The sequence below is a fragment of the Cebus imitator genome, unplaced genomic scaffold (assembly GCF_001604975.1).
Source record: "Cebus imitator isolate Cc_AM_T3 unplaced genomic scaffold, Cebus_imitator-1.0 Scaffold286, whole genome shotgun sequence".
NCBI lineage: Eukaryota > Metazoa > Chordata > Mammalia > Primates > Cebidae > Cebus > Cebus imitator.
The window spans coordinates 1145597-1159184 of NW_016107601.1; the positions used below are offsets into that span (position 1 = coordinate 1145597).

At 39.3% G+C, this 13588-nt stretch overlaps 1 protein-coding gene across 4 annotated transcripts in view; it reads left to right on the forward strand.

The window, feature by feature from the left end:
* The window catches only part of KYAT3 (kynurenine aminotransferase 3), a 69334-nt gene that overhangs the window by 7637 nt on the left and 48109 nt on the right, over nt 1-13588 (forward strand). For 2 of the 4 annotated variants that reach the window (XM_017501952.2, XM_037729022.1), the window contains exon 2: nt 1067-1163. The exons of 1 other annotated variant lie outside the window; for it this stretch is intronic. In XM_017501952.2, coding sequence (XP_017357441.1) covers nt 1068-1163 — 96 coding nt within the window. In that variant the 5' untranslated portion in view covers nt 1067. Of the gene's footprint in view, nt 1-453; nt 566-1066; nt 1164-13588 lie in introns of all 4 variants that reach the window. One more of the 4 variants, XM_017501951.2, reaches the window with a different exon arrangement.

Genomic DNA, 13588 nt, shown 5'->3' on the forward strand with positions numbered 1-13588 from the left:
AGACGGGGTTTCACCATGTTGACCAGGATGGTCTCGATCTCTTGACCTCGTGATCCACCCGCCTCGGCCTCCCAAAGTGCTGGGATTACAGGCTTGAGCCACCGCGCCCGGCCTTATATTCTACTTTTTAATAAACATCTAGTATATGGTTTTTCACAGCTAAAGTGTCCCTTTAGCCTTAACATTTTGGTAACCTGAAGAGATTTATAGCTAGCTTCAGTGGCCCTTTTAAATCCACAGATTAAGTCTCTTTTTCTCTAAGATTTGATAACTTAGCTGATATGCCATCCACTGATACAGCAGCCTTATACTGTAGACTTGAGAGAAATTTCTATTTGCCTAAATGTTTTTAGGAAGCTGGGTTTTCTTTCCACTTATAAGTGGCAGTATTATAATAGAGTTTCATTGCCTTGATCTTTCATTTACCCATGATGGATATCAATTTCCTTACAGGTAGAGAAGCAATTCAGAATGCATGCCTATCATACCTCTGGAATCTACTAAAATGGCTTGCTGGAATTTTTGAGGAAGTACCCCCTCAGCATAACCTAAGAGTCAATCATAGGTTCCTTATATTTATCAAGGACCTACTATCATTCATCTTTTCAAACAACTTTTTAAATAGCCTGTTTCTAACAACTTTAATTTACTGTTACAAATTGTGCTTTTACTGGTGACTGTTATCCAGAGGATTCTGAAATTTCAGTAGTTCCTAGATTAAAATACTCTGGATTTTATAGCTCTTAGAAAGGGAACTTTCACTTACTGAAATTTAATGCTCTTGACTAAAAGCCTTATTCTTTGAATTAAGAATATTCTTACAGCTCTCTAGTTTAAAATGATGGGAATATAAATTTATATAAGGAAGAATACATTTATTAGAATGCTTCCAGTGATGAGAGATTGTATTATAGAAAGAACACTTGAAAGAAAGCAAGCTCACTTATCAAAAATGTTTACTTGGATTTTACGTAAGCTTATGATATATCAGCTAGCTATAAGTGTCTGATAGTGATGTACCTATCATATGTTTATTCCTCTTCTCAATTTTTCTTTTATTTTGTAGAATGTTTTTGGCCCAGAGGAGCCTCTGCTTTCTTAGCGGGAGAGCAGAATTCTTGAAAACAATTTCTTCTTCCAAAATCCTCGGATTCTCTACTTCTGCTGTAGGTATTGCTTACTTACAGATAAGTTATTGTATATATTCATAACTGTCTTGAATTTTCTCTGTCTCTACTTTAATGCCACCATGACCACCTTTCTTCAGGCCCTCTCCCAACATAGAAGTCGGATGAAGCCAAGGGAATGAGTGTGCTTATCCAGGGTGACCATATGAAGCCATGGCACTAAATGGGTGTTTGTGTGCAGAATCATCCTTTGTGGAACTTTTATTAGACTACGTATGTCAGGGCCCATCATGAGCTGTTCTGATTCTGTATATCTGGAATGTATTTTGAAAAATCTTTCCAGGTGATTCTGATGTATGTACCAGGCAAGAACCACTGGCAATGCATTATTCAAACTTGTGGACTATTTGGAATAGCATTAAATCCTCTCCATACCTAGCAGTGGAATGGTTGGATTGCAGAGTAGCTTTATGTTTAATTTTTCAGTAACTGCAAAAGTGTTTGTACCATTTTAACTACATTGTAAAAGTGTCTACACATCATCAGAGGCTTTGCATTTAAAATAGTCACACAGGGATAAAGAGATAAATATTCTTCCTATTGATGGGCAAATGAAAAAGACTGGCCAGTGTTCCAAAAGTGATATTTAAATCAAGAAAGACTTGTCAGAACCAGCCATATAATTTCCTGTAAACCTACTTGGAATGTTCATTTTGTGCTAGCCTAGAGCCAGAACCTGAGCAACGCCATTTTATAAAATGCAAAACTGTTTTTAAAATAAGTGGCAACGGCTGCCCCATTCTCCTCACAATAACTGCTGGCCTTAGCTTCTGTAAATAAAACTGCTAGTTTGTTCTGCAAACTATGTAAAACTGCTTACCTTTTCTTATCAGTAACTGCCAAAATTGCTAGCCTTTGCTTATCGGTAATAACCAAAATAAGCAGCCCAAGCTAATTCCATCCTGGCTCCTGTGACTTGTAATAAGTAACTAAGATCTGTGACTTCTATCACTACCCAGACAATGTGTAAACAAATGTTTATCCTGACTTCTGTAAACCACTTAAGTAATAAGTGGAATAATAAAAGTCCCCTGGCCCTTGGAATGTCCATCCTCATCTCTGCCCAGGAGGTAATTTACAGAATCCACTAGCCCTTGGAATGTCTGAAGCCTTTTCATTCCCATCCCCGCTCCTCACCCCCACTCCCAAGGTGGTTTTTCGGGTATAAAAAGTTTTGGCACCCTCCTTTCGACGCCACAGGTTGGAGAGACGTGAGTCCCCTGTGGTCGCCGGCATAATAAATAACCCTGCAATCTGGCATACTTTTGTCATGGTGCCAACTTTCTACGCTCAGTCCAGTACAACAGTTTCATCTACATCATCCTTAATGTCATTGAAAACCTACTGGGAAGGTTACCTCCAAGGAAGGAAATAGAATGGAGGATGTGCTGTACTTTCCTGTATTACTTGCTTTTTTACAAAAATATTTTACTTATTACTTCTCTAATTTTAAAGAATGTTTTGAATGCTAAAAGAAAAATGTAGGCGGGCATGGTGGCTCACACTTTGGGAGGCTGCGGCCAGTGGATCGCTTCAGACCAGGAGTTCAAGATCAGCCTAGGCAACATAGCAAAACCCCATCTCTATTAAACATACAAAAAATTAGCTGGGTACACACCTGTAGTCCCAGCTACTTGTGAGGCTGCTATGGGGGAATCACCTGAGCCCAGGAAGTCAAGGCTGTAGTGAGCCATGTTTGCACCACTGCTCTCCAGTCTCCTGGGAGGGAGAGAGGAAGGGAGGGAGGGAGGGAAAAAGTGTATTGCTGTATAACAAGAGGAAGGGAAGGGAGGGGAGGGGAAGGGAGAGGAAGGGAAGGGAGGGGAGGGGATGGGAGAGGAGGGAAGAAAAGAAGGAAAGAAGGGAAGGGGAAGGGGGAGGGGAGGGGATACTAATTACAATCTCAGCCGGGTGTGGTAGCTCACGCCTGTAATCCTGTAATCCCAGCAGTTTGCTAGGCGAGGCAGGCAGATCACCTGAGGTCAGGAGTTTAAGACCAGCCCAGCCAACATGGTGAAACCCGATCTCTACTAAAAATACAAAAATTAGCCAGGTGTGGTAGTGGGCGCCTGTAATCCCAGCTACTAGGGAGGCTGTGGCAGGAGTATCACTTGAGCACAGGAAGCAGAAGTGGCAGTGAGTTGAGATCGCACTATTGCACTTCAGCCTGAGTGACAGAGTTAGACTCCGTCTCAAAAAAAAAAAAAAAATTCAGTCTGAAGGACTAAACCTGAAATGAAGATTAGTCTAACAAAGAGTGGCATGTGATAGGGGGTTGTCAAGGGACTATTTGGGAACTCCCTGTACTTGCTGTTCAATTTTGCCTTGAACCTAAAACTGCTGTAAAAAAAAATAGTCTATTAATTTTTTAAAAAGAGCTTCTAAAATTTAAATGGCCACCAGAGAAGAACAAAAGCAACACCGGACAAAACCTTTTCTTTAGGTCTGTCCTTCCTTAAGGAAATGACTCCATACCCCCGCCCCCCGCCACGCCCCCCGGCAGAGTCTCCCTCTTGCCCAGGCTGGAGTGTCGTGATCTCTGCTCACTACAGCCTCTGCCTCCCGAGTAGCTGGGACTACAGATGCCCACCACCACTCTCAGCTAGTTTTTGTATTTTTGTAAAGATGGGGTTCCACCATTTTGGCCAGGCTAGCTTCAAACTCCTGGGCTCAGGCGATCTACCATCATTAGCCTCCCAAAGTGCTGAGATTACAGGCATGAGTCACTGCAACCGGCCCAACCCTCTCTTTTGATGTGAAAGTATTACCTTTTGTACTGTTATGTTTAGTCCATACCCTACATCTTTGCCTCCTTTAGTGCAGTTACTCATCCTACTTGTATCTGAGAGAATCTTTTCTATTTTCTGAGTGGGCACTAGCTTTGGAGTGTATATATATTGTGTGCCATGAACTATGTTTTTCCACTTATGGCTTTGCCTCATTTAATTGCCATAGCACTTACATGGGGCAGGTATTCATTTTCCTGCTTCACAAATGAGGAAACTGAATTTCAGAGACGTCGGTAACCTGCCTACTTCACACAGTAGGAGTTTTGATGTTTAATTTTGAACTAAGATCTGTCTTGAAAACTCTTTGCATTAAACAACCTTGAACAATACCAATATACTTAGGATGTAGGTGTATTTTTGGCACAGAACTTGGCATCTGTGTGAGGGACTGAGCACAGACATGTCCAGATTCAAACAATCTTCCTGGTGCAAGTGCGCAGCAGAAACCTGTTTCTTAATCTCAAACCCAAACTTCCGGTTGTCCTGATTGGTTCAGCCTGATTCTGTCCAACTCTGATTTAATTATTGCTGTGATTGGGGGGCTGAGATTACACAGTGTAGGCAGGCAGAAGGGGCCCAGGCCTATTGATATGCGTGAAGACAATACTCACATCCTCCCTTCACTTACTCCTCCAAGGTCTTGGCTTGAACCCAATTTTTTTTAAGAGAACAAATCAGGCTTTTTGTTCTTGGCTTGACCTGACTCCATATCCTGGCATTCCAGCCATGTATTTACATATGTTATCAGCTCTTGGATTTAGAGAAATCCTTGTTTGCAGTAAGCTTGTTTCTTTACAGTAACTGCTAAAAAAGATAATTTTCAGAAAAAGGTTAAATCATGACTCATACAAATATAAAAAGAGCATGTGCTAAAGATTTTTACTTTACTCATGTGATATGAGGGAAACAGACAGAAGTGATAACCAGTACAGAGGGACAGTCAATAAGCACAAATTTATATGTAGTAAAGGAACTGGATTGCAAATGAAGGCAAAACTGTTTTTTCTGCAGGGTAGAGGGAAGATAATCAAAACCAGAACTGGAGTTTGCATGCTATCACTTAGCTTCAATTTATAAAAGCACAGAATAACTGAAGGACATATTCTAGCCTTGTAAATATCAGCTGTAAGGCTGTGCTGTGACCAGTACATAGTTCTTTTTGGTTTTTTGGGTTTTTAAAATTTTTATTTATTATACTTTAAGTTCTGGAATACATGTGTAGAACGTGCAGGTTTGTTACATAGGTATGCATGTGCTATGATGGTTTGCTGCACCTATCAACCCATCATCTACATTAGGCATTTTTTCTAATGCTGTCCCTCCCCTAGCCTCCCACTCCCTGACAGACCATGGTGTGTGATGTTCCCCTCCCTGTGTCCATGTGTTCTCATTGTTCAACCCTCACTTATTAGTGAGAACATGCAGTGTTTGCTTTTCTGTCCTTGTGTTTGCTAAGAATTATGGTTTTCAGCTTCATCCATGTCCCTGCAAAGGGCATGAACTCATCCTCTTTTATGGCTGCATAACACTCCATGGCATATATGTGCCACATTTTCTTTATTCAGACTATCATTGATGGGCATTTGGGTTGGTTCCAAGTCTTTGCTATTGTGAACAATAGCAAATAAACATACGAGTGCATGAGTCTTTATAGTAGAGTCATTTATAATCCTTTGGGTATATATCCAGTAATGGAATTACTGGATCAAATAGTATTTCTGACTTCCACAATGGTTGAAGTAATTTACACTTTCACCAACAGTGTAAAAGTGTTCCTTTTTCTTCACATCCTCTCCAGCATCTGTTGTTTCCTGACTTTTTAATGATTGCCATTCTAACTGGTGTGAGAGGGTATCTCCATGTGGTTTTTATTTGCATTTCTCTAATGACCAGTTTTGATGAGCTTTTTTCCATGTTTGTTGGCCACATAAATGTCTTCTCTTGAGAAGTGTTTGTTCATATCCTTTGCCCACTTTTTGATGGGGTTGTTTTTCTTTTGTAAATTTGTTTAAGTTCTTTGTAGATCCTGGATATTAGTCCTCTGTCAGATGGCCAGATTGCAAAAATTTTCTCCCATTCTATAAGTTGCCTGTTCACTATGTTGATAGTTTCTTTTGCTGTGCAGAAGCTCTTTAGTTTAATGAGATCCCATTTGTCAATTTTGGCTTTTGTTGACATCGCTTTTGGTGTTTTAGTCATGAAGTCTTTGCCCATCCCTGTGTCCTGAATGGTATTGCCTAGGTTTTCTTCTAGGGTTTTTATAGCTTTAGGTCTTACATTTAAGTCTTTAATCTATCTTGAGTTAATTTTTGCATAAAGTGTAAGAAAGGGGTCCAGTTTCAGTTTTCTGCATATGGCTAACCATTGTTCCCAACACCATTTATTAAATAGGGAATCCTTTCTCCATTACTTGTTTTTGTCCAGTTTGTCAAAGATCAGATGATTGTAGATGTGTGCTGAAATTTCTGAGGCATCTGTTCTGTTCCATTGGTCTCTATATCTGTTTTGATACCAGTACCATGCTGTTTTGGTTACCATAGCCTTGTAATATAGTTTGAAATCAGGTAGTATCCTGCCTCCAGCTTTGTTCTTTTTGCTTAGGGTTGCCTTGGCTATACGGACTCCTTTTTGGTTCCATATGAATTTAAAGTGGTTTTTTTCTAATTCTGTGAAGAAGTCAATAGTAGCTTGATGGGGATAGCATTGAATCTATAAATTAACTTGGGCAGTATGGCCATTTTCATGATATTGATTCTCCTATCCATGAGCATGGAATGTTTTTCCATTTGTGTCCTCCCTTATTTCCTTGAGCAGTGCTTTGTAGTTCTCCCTGAAGAGGTTCTTCACATCCCTTGTAAGTTGTATTCCTAGGTATTTTATTCTCTTTGTAGCAATTGTGAATGGCAGTTCACTCATGATTTGGCTCTCTGTTTGTCTATTATTGGTATATAGGCATGCTTATGATTTTGGCTTATGATTTTATATCCTGAGACTTTGCTGAAGTTGCTTATCAGCTTAAGGAGATTTGGGGCTGAGATGATGAGGTTTTCTAAATATACATTCATGTCATCTGCAAACAGAGACAATATGACTTCCTCTCTTTCTATCTGAATACCTTTATTTCTTTCTCTTGCCTGATTGCTCTGGCCAGAACTTCCAATACTATGTTGAATAGGAGTTGTGAGAGAGGGCATTCTTGTCTTGTGCTGGTTTTCAAAGGGAATACTTCCAGCTTTTGCCCATTCAGTATGATATCACCTGTGGGTTTGTAACAAATAGCTCTTACTATTTTGAGATAGGTTCCGTCAATACCTAATTTCCTGAGAGTTTTTAGCATGAGGCATTGATGAATTTTATCGAAGGCCTTTTCTGCATCTATTGAAATAATCGTAGTTCTTGTAATTGGTTCTGTTTATGTGACGGATTATGTTTATCGATTTGCATATGTTGAACCAGCTGTGCATCCCGCAGATGAAGCCAACTTGATCGTGGTAGATAAGCTTTTTGATGTGCTGCTGGATTCAGTTTGCCAGTATTGTATTGAAGATTTTCGCTTTGATGTTCATCAGGGATATTGGCTTGAAATTTTCTTTTTTTTTGTTGTGTCTCTGCCACATTTTGGTATCAGGATGATGCTGGCCCCATGAAATGAGTTAGGAAGGAGTCTCTCTTTTTCTATTGTTTGCAATAGATTCAGAAGGAATGGTACCAGCTCCTTTGTACCTCTGGTAGAATTCAGCTGTGAATCTATCTGGTCTTGGGCTTTCTTTGGTTGGTAGGCTATTAATTACTGCCTTAATTTCAGAACTTGTTACTGGTCTATTCAGGGATTCAACTTCTTCCTGGTTTATACTTGGGAGGGTGTATGTGTGCAGGAATGTATCCATTTCTTCTAGATTTTGTAGTTTATTTGCATAGAGGTATTTGCAAAATTCTCTGATAGTCTGTATTTCTGTGGGATTGATAGTGATATCTCCTTTATCATTTTTTCTTTTTACTTTTTTTTTTTTTTTTTTTGCAGTTTTTTTTTTTTTTTGCAGACTGGCACTTTATATATACACACACACGGCAGAAGGTACAGGGACTCAATAAGAAAATACACTCTGTGTTCAGGTGAACCCCCATCACCACCCACACAGAACACTCCGGGCTGAGGAGAAAGAAGGGCACAACCATAAATAAAGACTAGGAGGGAAGGTCACTGCTCGAAGGGCAAACCCAGGCGGGGCACACACTGCCAGGAAGAAACAGGACCTGTTCTTTCCCGTGAGAGAGCAATGCAGCAGCACAGGAAAATAGTGGCACTGTACTTCGATAGAAAACTATGCATCTGGAAGTCTCCAGTGCATAGTTTTCTATCGAAGTACAGATTTTTTTCCCAACTATATTATCTCTCAGAGGGAGTCTAAATTTCTTCCCTTTCACTCAACAGATTTGTTCAGTCAATGGATGTTGAATAGATACAGCATATTCAGGCACAAATAATTCTTTATAAAATAAAGAACTAGGCCAGGCACGGTGGCTCACGCCTATAATCCCAGCACTTTGGGAGGCTGAGGCAGAGCGAGACTCCATCTCAAAATAAATAAATAAATAAATAATAAAATAAAATAAAGAACAAAATGTATGTTGCTTCAAAGTTCCAGTTAAGGCCAGCCATGGTGGCTCACCCTTATAATCCCAACTCTTTGGGAGGCCAAGGCAGGCGGATCACTTGAGGCTAGGAGTTCGAGACCAGCATGGCCAACAGGCTAAAATCCCATCTCTACTAAAAATACAAAAATTAGCCAGGTGTGATGGCGCATGCCTGTAATCCAAGCTACTCAGGTAGCTGAGGGACAAGAATTGCTTGAGCCTGGGAGGCAGAGGTTGCCATGACCCAAGATTGCGCCACTGCACTCCAGCCTGGGTGACAGCGTGGGACTCTGTCTACAAAAGAAAAGAAAAAGCTACAAAAAAGGGTTCCTGTTAAACATAAACACTTTTGAGTCTAATATAATTACATTTTTTCTTTATGTATCTTTAAGTCATCTTTCTCTGCTTTACATTTCCACTTTTGAGTTTTGCTTTCATTTCTTCCACCATTATAGGAACATTCTGTTGTTTTCCTCTGCCATCTGGTGGGAAAAGAAAGTAATTTTCCTGGTTTTTTGAATGGAGAGTCATACCTTAAAAGGCATCCAAAATCTATGAGATAATTTTGTTAAAGTCAGCTTGCTTAGGGGGTGCTTGGTCCAGAGGGAGAAAGAGGGCATGATTTCAGAATACTCCGGCAGCTTTTTAAATATGGCTTTATCAAGTTACAGCAAACTATCCATTTAGAATAACAACTCAGTGATTATTTTGGTAGATGTATATGCCGTGAAGCCACTGGCACCATCCACATGCAGAACACTTCCATTGCCCCGAAAAGATTCCCCAAGTTCCTTTGCAGTCCATCCCTCATGCCGCTCGTTTGTCTTTGTCCCCATATATTAGTTTTCTTTGTGTTGTTGTTTAGTATTTTATATAAATGGGATTGTGTAGCATGTACTTTTTTGTTTATGGTTTCTATCACACACATAATGAATGTGAAATTCACCAGCTTGTGGTGTATCAGTAGCTCATTCCTCTTATTGCTGAGTAGTATCCCATTATGTTAATATGCCATTATTTGTTTTTCTGCTCACCTGTTGATGGACCTTGGGATTGTTTCCAGTTTGGGACTACTGTGAATAAAACTGTTAGGAACATTTGTATACAAGCCACTGTGTAGACATAGGTTTTCACTTCTCTTGGATAAATACCTAAGAGTAGAATGGTTGGCTTGCATGGCAGATTTATGTTTAATATTTAAGTAACTGCTAAACTGTTTGTTTTCCAAAGGGTTTATACCCTTTTATATTCCCACCAGGGTTATATAGAGTTCCAGCTGCCCAACATTCCTGCCAAAACTCAGTTTTCAGCCATTCAGATGGGAATCTAGTGGTATCTCATTGTGATTTTATGTTCATTTCCCAGGTGAGCATCTTTTAAGGTACCTTTTGGCCAGTTTTATATCTTCTGTGAAGTGGCTGTCAAATCTTTTCCCACTTTTAATTGGATTGAGTTGTAAAAATTGTTTATATATTCTTTATTAAAGTCCTTTGTAAGATACATGTTCATAAATACTTTTCTTTCATTCTATGGCTCAGAATCTGCCCGTTTTTAAGAGATATTTGAGCCCACTGAATAATATATAGATTTTACAGTTTTTTTTTTTTAAGTCAAGCAATAATAATCATTAACATTTTTGGAGTGTTTATCTCTCAGTCCCTCTGTGCTCATGAAGGTGGGAGATGTGACTCTGTTTAGTCTCAAGTAAAGAAGTGCAAACAGAGAGTGGGAACAAATGGAGATGAAGCAAAGCCCTGTGATAGTCAAGGTTTCTGTTACCATTCAGCCTGGCTGCACCTCTGCCTTTCCCTTGGTAACATGAGCTTTCTAATGAATTATCCCTTCTAGTTTAAGATTGAGTTTGCCTCATGCAACTAAGAGATCTGATTACTATTACCTTTGGAGCTTCAAAGGCATCTTATGCACTGGTCTCTTCCCCACCGTCCAACCTGAAGCATGTACTCTGCTCTTTAGCAAAAATCACAACTCCACCAGATGTGGTGGCTCATGTCTATAATCCCAGCACTTTGAGAGGCCAAGCCAAGAAGATGGTGTGAAGCCAGGAGTTCGAGTCCAGCCTGGGCAAAGCAAGACCCTCTCTACAAATGAATGTTTAAAAAAAAAAAATTAAGGTCAGACATGGAGGCTCACACCAGTAATCCCAACACTTTGAAAGGCCAAGGCAGGAGGATCACTTGAACTCAGGAGTTTGAGACCAGGCTAGGCAACAGCAAGATTCTATCTCTATCAAAAAATAAAAAATAAGAAGAAGAAGAAGAAAATTAGCCAGGTGTGGTGTCACACACCTGTAGTCTCAACTACTCAGGAGGCTGAGGTGGGAGGATAACTTGAACTTGGGCAGCGGAGGCTGCAGTGAGCCATGATTGCACCACTGCACTCCAACCTGAGCAACAGAGCAAGACTGTCTCAAAAAAAAAAAAAAAGGACAACTCCACCCAGAGAAGTAACGAAATCTCATGGAAGCATGAGCAGTCAACACAATTCTATAGCAGGAAAAAAAAGGCAAAAAAGCTAGGACGGAACATAACAAAGTTTCTTTTTAAGATAGATCTGTATTTAAACAAAAAAAATGCTCAGGAAGTGGGATAAGTCCTAAGGAATGAATGAATACTAAATGTCATCACTCTGATGGTTGGAACATCAAAATATACATAACATATATGATACATACACGTATATATTATATACATAAATATACATAGTTTTCACCTTATAAACTTTTTAAATGTTTTTTATTCTTTTATAGTTATACTTAGCTTTACACACAAACTATTTTAAGATATTTTATGTCCTTATTCTATAAGCTTTTTTCTATTTTTAGAAATTTTATTTCATTTTTTTACTTTTTTTGTGTTAAAAACCAAGACACATACATTAGCCTAGGCCTACCCATGAGCAGGATCATCAATAACACTGTGTTCTACACCCATATCTTGTCCCACTGGAAGGTCTTCAGGGGCAATAACATGCACGGAGCTGTCATCTGCTATGACAACAATGTCCTCTTCCATAATATCCTGAAGGACCTGCCTGAGGCTGTTTTATAGTCAACTTGTTTTTCAATAAAGGTACACTCTAAAATAACAATAAAAGGTATGGTTAAATACATAAACCAGTAACATAGTTGTTTGTTATCAATATCAAGTACTGTGTACTGTACGTAATTGTATGTACTAGACTTTTATATGACTGGCACTGCAGTAGATTTGTTTATACCGCATCACCACAGACACATGACTAATGCATTGTGCCACAATGCTACAATGGTTAGACACCACTAGGCAAGTAGGAATTTTTAGCTCCATATAGCCTTTTTTTTTTTTTTTAGACTGAGTCTCGCTCTGTCACCCAGGCTGGAGTNAGACTGAGTCTCGCTCTGTCACCCAGGCTGGAGTACAGTGGCATGATCCTGGCTCACTGCATCCTCTGCCTCCTGGGTTCAAGTGATTGTCCTGCCTCAGCCTTCTGAGTATCTGGGACTATAGGCGCTTGCCACCATACCTGGCTAATTTTTGTATTTTTAGTAGAGATGGAGTTTCACCATGTTGGCCGGTCTGGTCTGGAACTCCTGACCTCAGGTGATCTGCCCTACTTGGCCTCCCAAAGGGCTGGGATTACAGGTGTAAGCCACTATGCTCGGCCTGCTTCATATGGTCTTATGAGACCACCATCATATATGCAGTCTGTCATTGGCCAAAACATGTTTGTGCAGCACATAACTCTGTGCTGTATATATAATGTAAAGCTTTGATAAATGTAAATCAAAAGTTCGTATGTTTAGTTTGATAGAACCAGATAACTACAATATTGAGGATATTGTCTTTCTTGTGATAATTAGTTTTTTTTTTTTACAATAGAGCATTCACCTACATCAAACTTTAAAATGAAGGGAAAAATAGCAGAGACCATATAATTAAAATACACAATAGAAACACCAAAATGCATTGCAAAACACTGGAAATAACAAATGCCCAGCAATAGGGGAATGAATGAGTAAAATATGATACAAAAACAACCAAAAATATACATTGTAATTAAAAGCAAAATTTTTATGACTCAGGAAATTCATAAAATACTTAAGATACAGTATTCTGTTAAGAGACAATGAAAAATATTTTTTAAATGACACAGGATTGCAACTACAAAACGCTACTTCATACATCTAAAAGACAGTAACAGTTTGGGCCCCCTAGCATCCAGGCCCCTCATGAAAGGGGTACTCACTTTTGCTCCTTTCCTGGTCCTTAAGTGTGGTATCCATCTGCCTCCCAAATCTGATTCTCTGTTTTCACCTCTCCAACCATTAGCTTTGTGTTTTATATTTCTGGCCTTTTCTTGCACTTATTGTTACTAGTATTAAACTTTTTGGCTGTGACCTTGGCATCTCTGGATGAAGACCTGATTCACAGCTCATACTACAGATATCCATAGCCTCGGTTCCCCCAGCTTCAGCCCATCATTTAGGAAAACTTTTTCTGTACCTGTTCCATCCCACCTGCCTCAGGTCTTATGGAAAGAGTCCTAAAAATATATTCAATTCAAACTTTGTTGTACTAGGGTCTTAAGATCGTGGGTTCAACATATAATTCTAGTTTTTTTTCATCTGTTCAAACTTTTAAAAACTTAATCTTTTCCTTATCTTTGTCTAGATTGCCACCTGGTGGTGAATTTCTAGAACTTCATTGTTTTAGCCTCAAGTTAACAAAAGCAAGGTTAAAGATGCTACTTAGGATTTCCCTAGTAGTTTTGCCTTAATAACATAGAAGTGCAGACCTTTAATCACCCTGGTAGCCAAAGTCATGTCATAGGGTTAGCTGATCCAGGAATTATACAAGCCTTATAGACATTCCCTTACTTGCCTGGGACTCATGCCCTATGGATTCCCCATAGGATAGGATTCCAGATTTATTTTATTTTATTTTGTTGTTGTTGGTTTTTTTTTTTTTTTTTTTTTTT